Below are 21277 nucleotides of genomic sequence, written 5' to 3' on the forward strand. Positions count from 1 at the left end.
ATGGAAAGAAGTGGAAATTAATAAATTTTCTACATTTTAAAACAATTTATTAATACATACATACATGCTGATTCAGATAAGAAAAGAAGTATTTTCAAGTAAAATATAAATACTCTAATGACTGATGATAATTTTCTGGAAATAAAATAAAACAAAAACCTACCTGACTAGCCCCAGTCATATGATATATTAGAATTACTAACTGCATCCATCCTTTCCATTCATCAGTTTGATCTCGGTGAAGCATCTGAGTCTGAAATACAGGAAAGCATGGCATTCACCTTAAACAGTAAAAATTAAAAATTTTTTTTTTTGTGCTATCGCAGTTAATAAAATACAGAGACCATCTATGTATATAAGAGAAATTTTCTAAATATTTAACCTAAACTACAAAATAAAAAATCTGCCATTCTATGGTAAACTACATTTCTAAATTATAACATGTCCAAATAAATATTACAATAAAAAATTGTAATACCACATCCAGTTTATTTTTATCATCCCAATCAAGATATTAGTTATTACAACATTGTCACTGAATCTTGGCATTTTCTCATGTATCTTAGTAATGGCCATATGGTGCAAGGAAGCCTAAGGCTTATTTATGCTGCACCAGACAAAAAATAAATATTTTTATAATTAATTTAAATAATAATAAAATAAAATAAAATAAATAATTAATAATAAGAGAAGAGAAATAGACAACCTATGCATTTCCTTTCTCCCCTAGGTAACTAACCTTTAAATTTCCCCAAACTGTCAGCCTCTACCAATGTAGGTATTGTGACTGTATCGTCACAAACAAGTCCCTTTCTTCCGCTACTGGCTTCAGTTCAACTCCACCAAGTGTATAAAGTTATTTTGGAGTTACTGTTTCCCAGGTGTAAGACCTTGCACTTTTCTGGATTAAAGCATAGCTGCCACCTTTCTGACCATCCCTGAAGTCTATCTAGGTCACTCTGAAGAAGCTCTGCTTTGCAGTGATCATTAACTACTCTACTGATCTTTACATCATCTGCAAGTTTAGACATCACACCCTCTATCCCTTCATAGATTTCATTTAAGATAATCAAAAACAACAGTGGTCCCAATACTGATCTTTGTGGAACCCCACTTCTTACTTTAACCCAATCTGAAGAATAACCATTTATCACAACCCTCTGCTTGGTGCCCTCAAGCCATCCTGCTATCCATCTAAGGATTTTCCCTGCAATTCCAACCTGTTCCACATAAAGTAACAGCTCACTTGGGACTGAGTCAAATGCTTTGCTGAAATCCAAATAAACAATGTCAAAATTATTCCCTAAATTCAGCTCACAAGTGACCCTGTCAAAATTGCTAATCAGATAAGTTAAACATGATTTTCCCCTTACAAAACTATGCTGCATATGCTCCAGAATTCCACCCTTGATCATTGTCCCCATAATTTTTCCTACTACTGAAGTTAGACTGACTGGTCAATAATTTCCCACTACACTCTTAAAACTGCTCTTATGTATTGGAGATACATTGACACTTTTCCAATACAGCAGAATCTCTCCTGAGTCCAATAATGCTCTCATAATTAGCCTCAATGGGTCAATGCATTCACTTGCCACCTCCCTTTAAATTATAGGGTATATGCCGTCAACCCAATGAGCCTTACTCGCCTGTAGGCTCGTAAGTTTTTTCAACCATGTGAAATTTCAACATCATTAATTACATATTTTTCAACTTCAATCTCTTAATTTCTCATTGACATAAAGGGTTGTTCTTCTGTAAATATTGATTCAAAGTAACTGTTGAGCTCATATGCAACATCAGTTGGGGTATCTAATACTATCCCACGTACATCACATAGGGCCAAATCTGTTTTTTTTTATGTAAACCCCAAACACGAGAGGTATTAGAACCTATAGTACTTAGTACCATGCTTGGGTTGGAGGTTGAGAAGATGAAAGAAGATATTTGTTGACATTGGACTTGAACTTCTGTAGACTAATTTTCAGGAAATACATATGAAGGAAGGTTGTTCCAGAAAACGGCAGTTGAATGAATAAACGAGGAAGATGAAAAGTTGGTTCTGTGAGTTTGAAGTTCGGACAGTAAAACAGTCCGAACATGTGCCGCCACCAGCGGCACGTGTTCGGACTGTTTTGAAAGAGAGAGCGAGAATTATAGAAGCCAATTCAGAAGAACAGTGCCCATGTAAATATCTGCAGAAGAGGCATGTAGCAGAAACAGTACATCTATGAGACAGCGAGTGGAGAGACTCTGTTAGAGATGAATTATTAATTAACCTAACTACCCTCGTCTGAATGGAATCAAAAAGCTTGAGAGAGATTTTGGGGGCACCACCCCAGATGTGGGAACAATATTCCATGGTAGGGCGGATTTGCGATTTGTACAAAGTGAACAGCTGTTTGGAAGAAAAGTAATGCCGAGAGCGCAAGAAAAAACCAAATTTTAGATACAGAGGAAGCAATATTTGTATTGTGCTTGTGCCAAGAGAGATTAGAAGTCAGGGTAATCCCCAAAAGAGATATATCATTTTGCCTAGAAATCGGAGTGTCGCCAAAGATAAGCATAGGAGCAGAAGAATCCTTTTTCCGAGATATAAGACAAGACTGAGTTTTAGAAGGATTGAAATCAACTAAGTTGTCTTTGCCCTACTGGAGAATTACCTGGAGATCGGCATTTAAGGAATTGGTAGCAGATTTTCGATAAGTTGAAGCTGATTGAGTAGGGCAAGGTTTCTCAAAATGGAAATTGGAATGCAATGTGCTATCATCGGCAAAACAATGGATAGGATTTCCAGTCAATGGAAGAAGGTCATTAATATATGTTCAAAAAGGCCTCTAAGGTTGGGGAGAATGATTCATATCACAAATTTAAACAAGTACACCAACCGTTTAACTATAATAGTTTAATACTGAAAATTATAAAATGTACCAGACGATACAGTACTGTAAAATAATATTTACAAAAACTGACTTACAAAATAAAATGTATGATGAAATTTTAAAATGCAATAAAATATAATAAAGGTTAAAAGCGATAAAACAATGATTGTAGCTTTCGGGGGCATCCGCCTCCTTTCCCAACAACAATGATGTTTAGGCAACACATCCTTAAACAACAGGTTCACGGCACACGTGGCTGACCATGCGCATGCTCATTATTTCTTCCATGTGAATCAGTGAATGGTTCCCTCCCATTCCTGGACGTAATGGTGTACAGAGAAGGCTGCAGGCTTAATACTACAGTTTTTAGGAAACCGATGTGTAGGAGCCAGTACACCCATTATAGGTCAGCACAGACTGCGCACAGCATTGTTGTGCAGTGTTGCCAGGGCACTTTTGGGTAAGGTTAAGATACATTGTAGTACCTCTGAGGAGAGAGAGAGAGAGAGAGAGAGAGAGAGAGAGAGAGAGAGAGAGAGAGAGAGAGAGAGAGAGAGAGAGAAAAATTGGGCAAGTTAGCGCAGATCTTATAAAATGCGGTTACCTCCAGAGGGTCATTGATAAATATAATAGAGACGTGGAGGAGCCTAATCATGGAACACCGTCCATTCCAGTCACCAGAGCAGAAAAAGATGGCATGGAAAAGTTACAGAGCAATAAAAAGTACTGAAACCTATAACAGCTACAAATTGATCTGAAATAATGCCACAGTAAAGGTTAGGCTGGCAAAGAGTGGGGATAAGGAATTCTATGCATATATAAATGCAAAGAAGAAAAGGACAAACCAGATTGGTCCTTGAGGTTGTCACAGACATTCTCTCAGATATGCCAGACAAGCTGTACCTGGGAGTCTGAAACGCTGATGGAACTGATATTCAGGTGACACTCAGTTCAAGTGGACCCAATTTTGGCAAAGTCCGGACGGTCTGTGACAGCCAAATCCTCTGCTTGCACCTTCATGATGGTGGGACTGTTAGTAATCCTGGGTATAACCTCCATGCTCAAGCACATGGTGGGTGACCACCCAGGTGTGAGCAGGGTGGTTGTGGTGTGGCGCCCACACCACATGGAGGAATGCCGCCCCTCTGTGTTACCAGGCAGTACTAGGTGGTAGATGACTCTCATCAACCGGTGCAATACTATCACTTTGCTTATTGGAGACTTGAAGTGGTGGAACCCATGTTTATATATATCTGTATTAAGCGAAGAATTATTTGTAAATTTTAACATAGAGATCAGCACCAATTAATGCCATCTAAGTGAAAGATTATGCATTACATCGGTCTGTATTGATATGTTCTAGATATGATAGATTATGGTAGAGTAAAAATTTCCTAGATATGATAGAATATGGTAGAGTAAAGAAATTTTTTTTATCGGATTGGCAATGAGGTAGCAGGTTGAGTGAGATTAGATGCAGTCTGCGAAAGACCTGTGCGTCAAAAACGCCCAAGTAATGTGCAAAGGCCCAACATCGGCACTGTGGCAAAAACCTAGAAGTACAATATGTAATATAAAGTGAGAGTAAAACAAAATGAGATAAAACGTAAAGCAAAAGAACAAAAAAAAAGGTAGCAGTGGTAGTAACATAAATGGAAATATGATAGAGCAAAAATATATAAAATAAAATAATAAGGCAAAATTATAAAAGTTATAAAATGTGTTAATTATGGGTTAGTAGATATATTGAAAGGGACTTTTTCTAGGGCTAACCCTCTCAATATATCGGCCCATAATTAACGTGGCTATCTGTTTCTGTTGTCAACTGCCTGCAAAACTAGGTTCGAATATATATAAGATAGTATGATAGTAATAATGTAGTACCATAGTGAATTAAGAAATTTAGCAGTATTATAAAATAAGGGCCGAAAGTTGATAATAAGCAAAATGTAGTAAGTAAAGTAATTTGGAAGTAATATGATATCATGGCCTAATGCTGGTAATAAGCCGATTTTAATTAGCAGTATACAGGCGAGATGACTATTAGATCCGACAGATAGCATAGTAGCATAACGCATAAAATAGAGCAAGAGTTCCATCCGCTGTAGTTACATTTTTATATGATCTATGTTGAATAGGCAGCATGGGCTAAAGGAAGGAGAATGGAAATAGGATAAAGAATAGCAATAGTACCTCAATCCCCCTCAAATTGCTCTAAATTTAACGGACATTGCTACACTAATAATGTACAAGATACCTGCGTTTGCAATCTATTTCAAGTGGTTAAAACATCTCTCATCTAAACCTAAAAAAGTAAATAATACCAATAAAAAAACTCACACCAATAATATAACTGGCAGCTTTACAGATATGCTGGTATCTTGGGATACTCCTAATATACATATCAAACATATTCATAACTTTATCTTCGGATTAAAACATAGCAAAATCAGAGTGTTAGCCAAATTCAACACTGCCTATAACCACAACAACTCGCACCTGAACCACCTACTTAAGGACATCTTTAAATTCTTGATTGGTAAAAACACTACGGCCACCAATGAATATATCAGTGTCAAATTCAGTAAGGCTACAATGGATTATATCTTCTTAAACAAACTCATCAATATATACAAAGATGATTTTCCTATTAACAACGCACACAATTGCACCAGGTTCTATTACAACAAACCATTCGGACTTACCGTTTGCAACTACAAGCAGACTGCCTGTAACTTAGATAAGAGCGATACCGAGGCTGAATGTTTTTGTCATTTTCCTTGGTATAGTGCTTACGTGGATAAGTGCCACAAACACATCATCACGGGAGATCTCAGTATCATAGTTCACCCACACTTACGCGAATTGCTATCTTACGGTTTCAAATTTAGATCCACTACCATCAGCAACATTAAAAAGATTAATAAACAATTACACGACAATCTAATGCGCTTTTGCTTAAAATTATCATATAAACACCATATACCTATAGAGGCATTCCACATTTGGCTAACACATACATACCAAGCTATCGAAAAACAGATATTTTCAACTCACTACAAATCAATATCCAAATGTTTCGATCTAACCACGATTAAGCGACAATTAACTAAGCTACATAAAAGGTTCATCATAACCACAATAGATAAAGCCACCAACAACTACAGCTTTATAGGTAAAAAATTTTACACAACTACACTATTAAATGAACTAAATAACAGCCCCACATACAAACGAATAACCTACAACCGCAATACTATCACAAAGAAAATTTTTGCCATTCATAAAAAGTTAAATTTAACCAACATAAACACCAAATTCCCCTATCTATACTGCATACCTAAATTCCACAAATCCCCAATAGGTTTCAGATTTATCACCTCATGTAAAGACAGCTACGCAAAAATCCCACACCAAAAACTGTTACATATACTTAACGCCATATTCGGACATATAACTAATTCTAATATTATTCTCAACAATAGCCCTATATTAAACCACTTAAGCACGAATAAATATACAATAGAACATATAAATACATACATACGATTTCAAGAATCTATTCACTAGTATCCCCCACAATAGTTTAAAAAATATACTAAACGACTACTACATACAATATAAAAATATTCTACCATACAAACAACAATACTGGAACGACCTTATAAGCCATGCATTCTCAATAACTACATATTTAATGGTAATAACATATACAGGCAACACATAGGTATAGCTATGGATGCCTGTAGCTCCAACCTCATAGCCAACCTATACCTTCACCACTTTGAAAGCAATTTTAATAAAGATCTAAAACTATACAGATATATAGACTATCTGATCGTGATCAATAGACCCAACTTCCTCACCGAAGCTGGTACTATATACCCTCCCGAATTAGTACTAGAATGCACCAACACACGCAGCTCCAAAAAAAGCGTCCTACTTAGACCTAGACCTACACATAATAGACAATGCACTACATATCAAACTATATGACAAACGTAACGATTTTCCTTTCAAATCCATAGACTTAACCAACTGGAACACAAATATCTCCAAACGCATTCATAATAACATCATAGTGGGCCAAAGCATCAGAAGGATTAACATATGCAATAAAGAAGATCACACAATAGACACTCATCGATTTCAAATCCGAATTAATTAACAATGGATTCCCATACTACTTTATAACATGTAACCTACATAAAGCTATATTGATAGCTATCAACAAAAAACAGCAATAACCTCAACCCATATATTATTGCAGACAAAGTTCTAGCAACATGATAAACTTATATCGAGTGTTCAATATCATTTACTTGTTCACCTGCACAGGGCTTGTATATATGTACATAGTAGGTACTACCCATGGGGCATGCCACATATAGCTTACATTCATTGAAAAAGTAGTACCTATATTTGTTCCATGGGTAGGAATAAATTTCTTTATTTCTTTATATTTCTTTATTTCTCTCTATTTTGCTATTTTCTATATGTGCTATTCTCCAGAGTACCATCTGCCGTTCTACAGTTGCACCGCCGCCTGTTACAAGTAAATCATATATACAATTATATATATGATTTACTAGTTATTACACCCAGATTCCAGAGGGTGCTACGGTTTTTTGGCATGGTTTCTGATTTTATTTCACTAACCCCCGAACCCAGAGGGCGCCCACATCTACCAGCATCGGATAAATAATACATGTGCTCCACTTCTCGGTCTTTCTATCTTCACGTTCACCGGTGGTAAGCATTCTTACTTATATATTTCACCAGGAGTTTGTTCTATATATATATATATATCAACCATTTGGTCTATCTTATCTACATTATGCTAAGTCTGTATTATATCTTCTGTTACAATATATCTCCTACATCTTATACAATGTGATACTTACCATAAACCAGGATCCCTTTCTTTAAGGGACGGGAAGTTACGCTCCCCGTTTCTTCCCACATACAATTGTATTCTTCCCTTTTTCTATACTTTTAGCCATATACTATATAACCCTACTCTTTCATACCTCATGAACTATTAGGGCAATTCAAGGGGGATTGAGGTACTATTGTTATTCTTTATCCTATTTCCGTTCTCCTTCCTTTAGCCCATGCTGCCTATTCAACATAGATCATATAAAAATGTAACTACAGCGGATGGAACTCTTGCTCTATTTTATGCGTTATGCTACTATGCTATCTGTCGGGCTAATAGTCATCTCGCCCGTATACTGCTAATTAAAATCGGCTTATTACCAGCATTAGGCCATGATATCATATTACTTCCAAATTAATTTACTTACTACATTTTTCTTATCATCAACTTTCGGCCCTTATTTTATAATACTGCTAAATTTCTTAATTCACTATGGTACTACATTATTACTATCATACTATCGTATATATATTCGAACCTAGTTTTGCAGGCAGTTGACAACAGAAACAGATAGCCACGTTAATTATGGGCCGATATATTGAGAGGGTTAGCCCTAGAAAAAGTCCCTTTCAATATATCTACTAACCCATAATTAACACATTTTATAACTTTTATAATTTTGCCTTATTATTTTATTTTATATATTTTTGCTCTATCATATTTCCATTTATGTTACTACCACTGCTACCTTTTTTTTTGTTCTTTTGCTTTACGTTTTATCTCATTTTGTTTTACTCTCACTTTATATTACATATTGTACTTCTAGGTTTTTGCCACAGTGCCGATGTTGGGCCTTTGCACATTACTTGGGCGTTTTTGACGCACAGGTCTTTCGCAGACTGCATCTAATCTCACTCAACCTGCTACCTCATTGCCAATCTGATAAAAAAAATTTCTTTACTCTACCATATTCTATCATATCTAGGAAATTTTTACTCTAACATAATCTATCATATCTAGAACATATCAATACAGACCGATGTAATGCATAATCTTTCACTTAGATGGCATTAATTGGTGCTGATCTCTATGTTAAAATTTACAAATAATTCTTCGCTTAATACAGATATATATAAACATGGGTTCCACCACTTCAAGTCTCCAATAAGCAAAGTGATGGTATTGCACCGGTTGATGAGAGTCATCTACCACCTAGTACTGCCTGGTAACACAGAGGGGCGGCATTCCTCCATGTGGTGTGGGCGCCACACCACAACCACCCTGCTCACACCTGGGTGGTCACCCACCATGTGCTTGAGCATGGAGGTTATACCCAGGATTACTAACAGTCCCACCATCATGAAGGTGCAAGCAGAGGATTTGGCTGTCACAGACCGTCCGGACTTTGCCAAAATTGGGTCCACTTGAACTGAGTGTCACCTGAATATCAGTTCCATCAGCGTTTTAGACTCCCAGGTACAGCTTGTCTGGCATATCTGAGAGAATGTCTGTGACAACCTCAAGGACCAATCTGGTTTGTCCTTTTCTTCTTTGCATTTATATATGCATAGAATTCCTTATCCCCACTCTTTGCCAGCCTAACCTTTACTGTGGCATTATTACAGATCAATTTGTAGCTGTTATAGGTTTCAGTACTTTTTATTGCTCTGTAACTTTTCCATGCCATCTTTTTCTGCTCAAGTAATCTGGCAACTTCGTTATTCATCTAACTTGGAATCCTCCTCATGGAGTATTTTTTTAATGGTATATACACATTCAAGGCTTCTGTGATTAATGTTTTAAAAGGTATACCATAATTTGATTGTATTCGCTCTCTGTGAGATATCTATCCATTAATAGAAGCCACATGGTACTTTAAGCCATCGTAATTTCCTTTCCTGAAATTATAACCCATTCCTTTGCCTTTAACTACTGCTACCTCTCTTCATCGTCCACCGTAGAACTCCATGATCACTTCTTGCTACTGGCGCCTGTACTGTCAGCACTATTATGTCATCTGGTTCATGGGTGAAGATTAGGTCTAGAAAATTCTTTTCTCTAGTACTTTCCCTGACAAGTGGATACAAATAACAATCATCTAGTTTATTTAAAAATTCTGTCCCCTATTGCTGAGTTTCCTTCCCATTTGCTCCAATCAATTAGAGAAAAATTAACATCACCCATAATAAGACATTCACGCTTACTTGCCCATTCTATTTGCATGTAGAGGCATCATAATCTTCGCAATCATCTGGCCTGTAGATTACTCCCACTCTCATTATACCTTTGCTTCCAACTATCTCACACCATACAGATTCCATACTATCATGCAAAACGACTTCGAAGCTTTACCCACTATTCCTCTCAGCCTGCATCTTTCAAATTGTAGCTTACCTACTCTACTGCATCTGATATGCTCCACTTAGATTTTTTATAAATAATTTAATGAAAAACTTACAGCACTTCAAGTTCTAGATAAACTAATACAAGTATCAATCAGAATATTAATAAAATGTTATTGTATGTAGTGATATTGTATATAAAGTTTTCACGATTATGCCACTTGAATCAGATTTAGAACCCACAGAAGTGTTCCAGTAAATGAAATATTACACTTAAAAAAAAAAAAGCCAAGACCATAGAGCAGGACTTTTCTTAGATCAGCGGGGATATTTAAAGCCATTACATCCTACATTAGCAGTAGATACACTGCAAGCCAACTGGCAAGACTGGTTTGCAGTCTTAGCAATTGGGTTGCAAGATCGTTCTTCTCAAACAACATATAATTAACAAAATTTTCCTTTTACATTGGCAATTTCACCTTTTTTTACTTAACAGTATTACACTCTACATTATATTTGAAAATTTATCAAAAATAAATAAAAGTTAGCAATGCAAAATGACAGTGTTCAATTTTATAAAGCTTAAGCTTATTCTGGTTTGGTTTTGTTGATTTTCATTGTGAATCAGCTGTATTTAAAGACTAAATGCACAAGGCATAATATGATATGGGTTTAAATTAACTATATAATATCAGTGTAGATACACCATAGTTTACCCATAAATTTAACTATACACATAGTGTAAAGGCATCATTTAATTTTATCTCATATTGTGGCTACTTTCACGAGATACCAGGTATTGCACTACTTTGAATAAATAATGCTTCTCTACTAGAGGAGGCTACTGTTATTTATTCTCAGTGGGCACCACCACCTAGACGCGTTTCGAAGCTTGTTGGCTTACTCAACGGTTGGTGGGCCCACCCCACCCCACGCTGATAATGCAAACAAGCCATCACAGTTGCAAAGTTAATTCCACAATATGAGAGATGTCAAATAGTGAACAGAATGATACTGTTATGAGAGATAAAATTAAATGATGCATTTACACTTCGTATGCAATTAAATTTATGGGTAAATTATGGCATATCTATAACAATATTATATAGTTAATTTAAACCCATATCATATTATGCCTTGTGCATTTAGTCTTTAAATACAGTATCATTCTGTGATAATGTATTTAAAGGTGATCTGATTGAGGTGTTTAAGCCTTTGAATGGACCGACAAACTCAATGCTGATGGCATTCTTCCTCTGCTCAGACTGCCTACATGAGGCATAAATTCAAATTGAGAAAGGATTGTTACTGGATAGATGTGTGGAAGTTTGCTTTGAGCTAGCAGGTGGCTGATCATTGTAACAAACTTTTATTTGTTGTTGTGGAAGTAATTCAAATAAACTATCAGAGTGAATGGGCGGGCGATTTTTTTTTTTTTGGCTGATGCTTTATAGGCTTGCTTTCTTGTATCATTTGACACTAATACTAAATTATAATAGTTATGATATAACATAAGTGTATATTATAATTATGCATTTATTTACTAACCAACATTTGTGTTGTCTCCAAATCTAGTGCCACATTTTTTAAAAATTTTATAAAAATATATTTACTGTAGTTTGGCAAAGACATTATTTAGCTGTTCATGGGAAACAATTATGGTAAATAAAAAAACCCTCTTATACAAGTACTGTGCATTTAGTGGTAATACCGGCTACAAGCACCAATTCACACTACAGTTGCAGACTGGCAATGTTTCAGTATTCTTACAAAATCCTATCATCAGACCATAAAGGGAGCCAAGAGTGAGAAATTATATCCCCATCACAAACAGCAAGATTAATGAATACATTATCGACCTTATTCCAAGCCTTGACCAAATGTAGAACTTAGATTTCTCAACAAAGTCCTAAATTTTAACCCCTATTTGGAGCACCATTCCTACACTGGATTTCTTTGTCCACCTCCATTCAAGCCTCAGTAAAATTTGAGACACAGGAAACAGAATGCAATCAATTTTTAAGCACTATAAATCTATAAAATTTTTGGCCATAAGATTTACAAGAAGGTGAATAACCTGTCCCTATAAAGAGAGGAAAGCCATCCAAAAGTTCAAGAAAGAAAATTCTATACTGAAATAATTATCACAAATACCAGAAACTATATAAATAAATTTAACTTGTTGCAAGACCCATTAAAATTAGTCCCATTAATTCATTGCCGAGAATCAGGAGCTTCTCTTCTATGCCTGAAGACATAATTCAACAAGAATCCTGAAATACTACCAGTCTACAACTTCATATACACATAGAAAAAAATTAATAATAAATAAAATGAAAAATACCAACACACTACTCCAACCATTCTAACACTTGATTTTATGTTATTCAATGCCATACTCTTATTGTATACTATTAATGATTTCACTGACCGATAATATGATTTGTTTACATCACATTTATTCAGTTTTAATTTCTAAAACGTTATAAGGATGGATGAGACACATGACTGAATACTGGGGAAGAGGTATTATACTTAGAGAAATTTTGGTGAAACTTACATGTTGACTTTCTTCTGTAAAGAAGAGTCCCAATACAAAAACATATGCCAGAGGTAAAAAAAAGTTCAAGTGAGTGTAATACTTGTTCTCTTTCATGAAAAAATTGGTCCTAAAATAAAAACAATTTTTAAGAAACTTTATATAGAAAACTATTTATATAAATCTACATTACACAGGATTTTTTTTTAACAATTTCATTAAATTCATGCTATTTATATAAAACTTATACTCAACAATAATTATTTTTATACTGCACTTTCTTCACAAGTTGGGGGAAAATAGTAAAATTGCAGCAATATATATTAAAATATATAGAAAATGTAGGTTGTACCATAAAGACAATTAAAAAGGAGTGGCCTGTAATAAAAATATTAAATAAGAATGAAAAATAAAAGTAATGAACACTGGCATCAGATAAAGGCAGGCAAATTTGGCTATAATTCAAAAAGGGGAAGTAGAACAAATATGCAATAAAATCTGATGATAACAAAAGTAAAATCTGATACATGATCAGGTATTTTATCAGGGGACTACACCTGACCATACGTCAAAGGACTGCATTTCTATACTTATCTATAACAGTGTAAAAAGAAGAAATTTAAGAAAACAAGACCAAAAAAGGGAAAGCGGTATAACACATTATAAACAAGGTAGTCCCAACCAGAGTAGTCCCAACCATTTTGGCGTTCGTAGGCCCTAGGCACTTTTATTCCGAAATGTGCTAAAAAAAAAGGAGTTAAATGTTTCTTTTATTTTAAACACTTTGACTACGAATCGTGTCAATTAAGGCGGCTCAAATTTCAACTATAATAAATGATAAACTACTTCAATTGTCGGAGCGACCATCACTTCAATTTTTCTAGTTTCGAGAACAGTCACTAGATAGCGTACGCGTACTGAATTGAAGCTCCTAGAGCCGATTGCACACACGATTTCTCAGCTCATTTTTTGTTAGTCACAGTGAAAAGAGTGAACTGCTGTGTTTTTTTTTTTTTTAATTTTTGCCTTCCTTCGTAGGCCCTAGGCACTGTGCCTACAGTGCCTAATGGGAAATCTGGCCCTGGTCCCAACGCGGTGTATATAATAAAAGATAAGATAAGGTAAGGTAAATTAAAATTAAAAATAAAAGTAAAAGGAAAAATAAAACCAAAGCTAGGAGTACAAATAACTGAGAATAAAAAGAATTAAAGCAAGCAAATGGCAAAAGGCTGGACACCAATGTCAGCCAATAAAAGTCGGAAACAAAAGCTGAAAAAATTGAATAAAACAGAGATTTAAAATTAATGGTAGCTAAAAAGTGTAAAAAACTTGAAAATCTAAACCTGATGTATAGAAAGTAGGGGCTGGAAATGACAGTGCAAACACACGGTCAATATGATAAATGTGATCGAATCAGTAACACATAAGAGCAGTTCTATGCATTAATAATATATAGTAATAAAACTAACATGAAAGGGAGCTGTAAAAATTGATAACCAGTGACCTCTTAGTCAATTTTGATAAGTAAGTGTATAGAGATACATAAACAAAGAGAGGAACGAAATGTTTCAAAAATGATGGTGCAAACACTCATTTTAAAAATATAGAAATATAAATAAGCTATGTTAAAATTAAGACTAAAAAGCATGTAGAAATATAGCATGCTGTGCAATAAACAACTAACCAGAGATATAAAACAGAAGTGGTTGTAATTCAAAGAATAGCATCACGCAAAGCAGTAGATAGCTAATTCCTGAACTGATATAAAATATAATAGCAGTGGGTTAAAACCAGGAGAAATAGTGGAAAAATAAAACTAGGTTGGATATGACAAACAGGTTGGATAAGACAAATGTACCAGAGTGCAAAGCAGCAGCAAAGGATGCAGATGTATATATATAAGTATAAATGTGAAGCTGGAAGTGTAAGTTACACAAATGCCAAAAGCCGAGAGGAAAAAGATAACAGAAATATGAGAAAATGCATGCTAAATTTATGACTAAAAAGTAGACAGAGGTAAGGTAGGATGTGTAAAGAACAAGACTAACTAAAGATATAAAACAGAAGTGGCTCTAATTTAAAGAACAGCATCGTGCAAAGTAGCAGATACCTAATTCTTAAATTGATATTAAATATAAAAAAAAAATACCAGTGAGTTAAAACCAGGAGGAAAAGCGTATTTGTCATATTTTTATTTTTCCGCTTTTCCTCCTGGTTTTAACTCAGTGATATTTTATTTTATATTTAATATATATCAAACAACTTTAACAGCTTAAACAACTGTTTCACAAATACCAAGATAAATTTTATATTAACAAGGATACTTGGGACAACTCTGTCAATCTTTGCATACTCGATAACTACATTTTCGATGACAAACAAGCATACAAACAAAATATTGGAGTTCCTATGGGTTCACAAATTTCTAGCCTTGTATCTAACCTATTTTTACACTATTATGAAGACTTATATATAACAAGCAATCCCAATCATAAACTTTTAGCTTTCAGGTACGTAGATGACATCTTAGTATTAAATACAGACTTTGAACTCTTAGCAAAAGCTATTTATCCCTCAGAACTTAAACTTAATAAAGAAAATGCTGCTAAATGCACAGCCAACTTCCTTGACCTGAATATTACACTTAGTAATGATGCAGTTCCTTATCATATTTACCTATATGATAAAAGAAATAAATTTAACTTTGATGCCATTTACCTCACAAATTGGCAGTCCAATATTTCTTATAAAATACACAAAAATACTATTTGTACACAAGCTATTAAATTAGCCAACGTTTGTAGTAATAATACCCTTTTCAGCAAAGCAATACAAGATTTTTATAATAAGCTTTTAAAAAACAATATACCTCCCTTTTTCATCAAATACTGTTTCAATATAGTTTCACTTCCAATTAAAAATAAATTCAATTATGACTTACTAGGCACTTGTCTTGCTAAAGGTATTGTACAGTTGTATATAATTTGGTGGAATTTCTACTACTTAGTAAGTAATCACTATTCATGATTTCCGATTTAAGTTTCTTTTTCGGAATGATTTCACTGTTGTTTTACTCACTAAGTTTTTTACCTTCTTAGTTTGAATTCTACTTTTTAATCTACTTTGAATTACGTGTAAATCTACCCTTGTTCCTTAAAATGTTTTTTTTTTTTTTTTCCTTCAGTGTTTGGTATAGGCCTTTTGTTCCTGGATTTATTTAGTAATGTTTTATCTCTTGATAACCACTGGGTTTGCTACTTTGTTACTCTGACATCTGGCAGCAATTTATTTTAACTGTTTGCTTTTGTAACCTGACCCATGCTAAATATAATCTGGCCTTTTATGATGATGTGAAATTTCATCTATAAGATATCAACTTCGTCACTCTTGGGTTATAAATTTTGCTTTTGGTAGCTGTCGGACTCTGGCATTTCTTGCTTCTTTGGATTCAACAAGGTTTATATCCTTTGACTGATGTACTGTTACTTTCTTCAATAGTTTCACTCAACTTTAGATGTACCCCTAAAAGTGAATGCTTTTTCTTCTTTCAACAGATGCAAGCCAATATGGTAGCATTGAGACTTGATTAGTAGACCTTGTTCTCTGATCATCAGGAATTTTTGTTCTTGCTTCGTTGGATCTACCAGATTTATTTCATTGGTCTTATAACCTATGTTTAAATGGATGTTCATTTCCTGTTCACTGTGAATCTTAACAATCCTGGTTTTACTGTTCCTTTTAGTCTGACATATTCCTTCATCAATATATTAAAATTATTTGTTCATTCTGCCAGATTTCAGCCGTTTTATTTAGACCTTTAAGGCCTCCGTAGCCGAGTGGTCAGGAGCGGGAGTGCAGTAGCACACGCTCTTTGAGTAGACCGGGGTTCAAGCCCCTGACTGCTGAATACGGTCAATCTGCCAACCCACAATGGACCAGCATGGCAGATTATGGTCCATTTCCCTCAGCATGAATTGTTGAGGAGGCTTCCATCCTGCAGTGGGTTGATAATGGCTGCACTTAACTTTTTTTTTTTACCATCTTATTCTATAGTACATTTTATTTTGTCCAGTATCAACGATAGAGGTCATCCCTGTTGTTCGCATTTTTAGAGCTTTCTAGTAAGTCTGTGTCATTACTATATAATACTATAACCTGTTATAGTTTCACTTTATGTCTGGGTTGTGCGTTCACCATCAGCCGTTTATTTTACGCTTTGTCATCTCACCTTTGCTTTGTTTAATTACTCCAGGTAACATTTTACTTTTGGTTTCGGTTTTGGTTTGCCTTTCTTCTCTACAAGCTTATGGTATTAACACCCGTTTTTACTAACTCTTACAAATACCAGAACCCTTTCTTTAAGGTTGGGCCTTACACACCCAGTAAGTTCGGTAATTTTAATTACTTTTTCTGCACTTTTTTTTTATCTTTTTTGCTTTCTTTTTCTATTTTCTTCCCGTTCATAAAACTATTAGTGCAATACGAGGGTGATATGAACGCTCCTATTATCCTTCATATTATCGCTATTTCCATCTTCATTTAACCACTCTATCTCCCCTTCCCCATCCTCAAAAATTTTTTACCTCACCCTATACCATTTGCTTGTTCACATTATAAAATTTTTCCTTCAAATTGCATTTGTACTATAAATTGTATTGTTACACAGTTTGTTTTTTCCCCATACCACACTGTAAACACTGTTTGTATTATATTTTTATCCTTTATAAACTTAAATTTACACTACGTAAGGACTACCTTGTCTGATAGTATTAAGACAGGAGCTTTACTTTTGTATTTTTTCCCCTTTTCTTGTACTATGGACAAGTTTGGAAATGCAGTTCCTGATACATGGTCAGGGGTAGTCCCCTGATGAAATGCCTGGCCATGTATCAATTTTTCTTTTTAACTGCCATCAGATTTTTGCATATTTGCCATCCCTATATTCGACTTTTTTTCCTAAAATTGCCCACCCATATCTAAATATAGTTATACCCCTTTCTAATTTATTTTGTATATTTACTTTTTCCAGTCCCACTTCTTCCTATTGGCTTGTTAATTAAGCCCTTAATTATCTTAATTCATAATCACACTAGGATTTTAACATTCTTTCACCTATTATGTTACTACTTTATTTCTTTTTTTCTACTATCCTTTATATCCTTTTAGTTCAGGCACTATATGTACTTCTCATATCCATCTTTGCAGACCCTGTATTAATGTTACAAACTACATATTTATATATTCTTTTGCTTCCTTTACTGCTGCCCTGTGCATTTTGGAACATTTGACATACGATCCTTTTCAAAAATTTCTCCATTTTTTTCTCATCTGCTCAGTTTGTTTATAAAACTTATAATATTACTACTATATCTATCTATCTATCTATCTATCTATCTATCTATCTATCTATCTATCTATATTTAGCAATGCAATTCCTTTTCATGTTCCCACACATGGAGCAACCAGTTTTTAGCAAATGCAGTGCAACTTGGATACACTGCACCTCATTATTAGCATGGTTATGGATATACTACATGTGTGATTATATTCCTGAAGATATTAAGAGATTGTGTATAGCAAAACATTAACTTCACCCTATAAACTGACAAAAGTAAACATCTATAATTCTCAGAAGAGAATGCAGAGAGGGGAACTAGTTACTGTATTTGTCTCTAGAGAGAGAGAGAGAGAGAGAGAGAGCGCGAGCGAGCATATTTTAAGCAGTATGTGTTCCTTTCTTAGACCATGAAATTATATTCAGAATAACAAAAACCACTAATGGCTTAATATAAAGTGTACCTAAACTGATAAACAGCTTGCACATTAAAGATGATTCATTGCACATTAAATTGAATTGAATTGCACATTAAAGAGCTAGTTACTGGCCACAGTATAGTGCTCTCTATACTGTCTTAAATTTTAAATGTCTAGTGTTGATTTTGTGACACTGTGGTGCTGCTGGCATAAAAAATAAATAAAATAATGATGATAACAATAACTAATGTAATAAGAAAACATTAGGTGTCTATGTTTCTAAATCATAATTCAGCTTTGATTGTACATGTTGTTTCAGCAGAAGTGAACCGAGATACTAATTTCTTTTAGATTCCTAAAATCTTTTAGCAGAGCCTGTTGACTACAAAATAATGAAGCATGATTATAAAGTATAAACCAGAGGTGGCAAACCTTTTTAAGGGTGTATGCCAAAATTGGCTAAATCCTTTAAAAAACTTCCCTCACGTGCCCATCAGAGGGCGATATTCAAGACATTTAATATACAATTTCGTCAGTACATCTCACCACTTAGACTTCAAACAAATCACTGTGCATGGAAACAGCTATTTGCTGAATGGTGTGATGACAGTACATTGCTGGCAGAGAGAATGGGCGTGCGTAGGTCACAACTCAGGGGGGGGGGGATTCCTGGAGTGATGTTTCAAATTTTGAAATTTTTTTTTGGGATGCCCTGAATTCCACGTGCCATAGGTTTGCCACCCCTGGTATAAACTAAAATAAAATAGTTTAAAAAAGATCATGCCCAAGAAAAGTTTAACTACACTGAATGAAGTTTGAGAAGTATTAGAAAGTTTTTTCCATAGTGGCACTGATCTCGCATATTTATTTGCAAAAGTTTCCACTTTTTTCAATCTAATTAAATCAAATTAAGACAGAAATTTAATAAGATGGCTTGGTTTATGACCGTACAGGCAAGCACTCAGGGGAGAATATACATGTTGCTACCTATACTTTTCAATTAACTGTAAAAAGAGTAACTAACATTATATTTACAATATAATATAATCAGCAGGTTATTAACATTGCTAAGAAAAAGAAGACAGATCTATCTAGATAATTTGTGATCCCATATTCCGAAAATTTTTTTTTTTCATAATCAATACAGCACCTTCGTGTTATTTCTAATGTCCTTCCTGTCAGACTAAGTTATTAATAACACTGCAGAGAGGAAGATCTAAAGAAATTAGCTTTAAAATGTCAAGCACTATACAGAAATAATTAACTACCAATGTAGGAAATGAATTAATTTTTAACCAAATTATGATACTTTACTATAAATAATCTTGATAAAAATAAACAGAAAGCCTTCAGTCATACTGACAGTTTTCACAAGACGTTGACTGAGATACTTGGTATGCACCACATGATTAGGAAATGAAAATAGCCAAAATGCAGTGAATGTAACTTACAGAGTTGTCAAGACAATGGAAAACAATTAATGAGGACTTAAATTACATTTCAGAAAAGGGAATACAAAATGTGCTAATTATGTATTGCACATGTGGGACAACATACATTATTATTCCACATATCTTAACAAAATAATGAAATAAGTCTCCAACACAGATTCCTTTAATAAAGAATAACCAAAAGGTGTTCATGATGCATCTTAATACAAATTGAACATAACTTCTCTAAACGATATGAGGAATAAAGAATTGAGTGATCATAGGATATCCAATTCCTGACAGTAGATAGCATGGTCACACAAAGATAAGAATGCTTAAATAGGTCTGACTGTTGGAATGCATTTGGTAGGTCCTAATTTCTCAATGAGAAAGCAAAAAAGAATAACATTTAAAAAAGATTTTTAAAAAACTATATTTAACATACAAATTTATGAAACAATAAATGACAACTAAATGTATAGGTTCAAACTGATTTCTCAAAGGTATGCCTTTAATATTACATAGCCTATTTGGGAAAAGGAAAAAAAAAAATTTCTTTTTATTTTTAAAATGTTTTTTTTCTTTTATTTAAAATACATCATTTCATTTATTTGTAAAATATATTCTGTATGACCACATAAAAGCCTAGTTTACAAAGTTTAGATATTAATTACCTTCCTTCATTTCATACATACATTATTCCACATATCTTACTAAAATAATGAAATATTTCCAACACAGATTCCTTTAATAAAGAATAACCAAAAGATGTTTATGTTACATAAAAATCATGCATTTATAGAAATGATTTTCAAGAGATGTTACAATAAGAAAAAGAATGTTCTTTGCCAAAATTATTAAAAATGTTTTGCTTACCTGTCACAGAGATAAAAATATGCTGCAATGATACCTAAACGGCCAAGAGATGTAAATAATTCATACCATGAACCCTGTGAATTTGGCCACTTTCCTAAACAAGTATAAATACATTTTTTAACAAAATTGTCACATTAAAATGATAATAAAAACAATTAATTATTAATACAATTAACTCAATGTGAAAATAAAAGAGAAATTCCACTCCTTAGTGTATCAGATGAAGTCTATGCAAGTATCTTCGAGAAGAGGTTAATACTACTGAATAGTCTTCAGAATGCATGATCAAGTTTTTTGCACTAACATAAATTATAAGTCATGATCAACTTCTCTTATTTTATTTTTTTTTTTTTTATGAAAACCCCAAACACGAAAGGTATCAAAACCTATAGTACTTAGTACCGTGCATGGGTTGAAGGAGAAGTATGGGGGGAGGGGGATGCCGGAAACTTTGCTCTAGAGAATAAACATGGGTTTCACCACTTCAAGCCTCCAATAAGCAAAGTGGTGGTATTTCACCGGTTGATGAAAGTCATCTACCACCTAAAATTATTATTGGTGATTTGTGTCTTGTC

The 21277-nt window shown here is 34.1% G+C and overlaps 1 protein-coding gene across 3 annotated transcripts in view; it reads right to left on the reverse strand.

The window, feature by feature from the left end:
* Positions 1–21277, reverse strand: part of LOC150075847 (N-acetylneuraminate (7)9-O-acetyltransferase) — a 156865-nt gene that overhangs the window by 66654 nt on the left and 68934 nt on the right. For 2 of the 3 annotated variants that reach the window (XM_090388141.1, XM_090388140.1), the window contains exons 8-10: positions 20703–20796; positions 12664–12772; positions 164–253 (exon numbers count right to left, since the gene is read on the reverse strand). In XM_090388141.1, coding sequence (XP_090244267.1) covers positions 164–253; positions 12664–12772; positions 20703–20796 — 293 coding nt within the window. The remainder of the gene's footprint in view (positions 1–163; positions 254–12663; positions 12773–20702; positions 20797–21277) is intronic. The other variant, XM_090388142.1, reaches the window with a different exon arrangement.

The sequence above is a fragment of the Mastigoproctus giganteus genome, chromosome 13 (genome assembly GCF_048544385.1).
Source record: "Mastigoproctus giganteus isolate SK-2022 chromosome 13, ASM4854438v1, whole genome shotgun sequence".
NCBI classification, from domain to species: Eukaryota; Metazoa; Arthropoda; class Arachnida; order Uropygi; family Thelyphonidae; genus Mastigoproctus; species Mastigoproctus giganteus.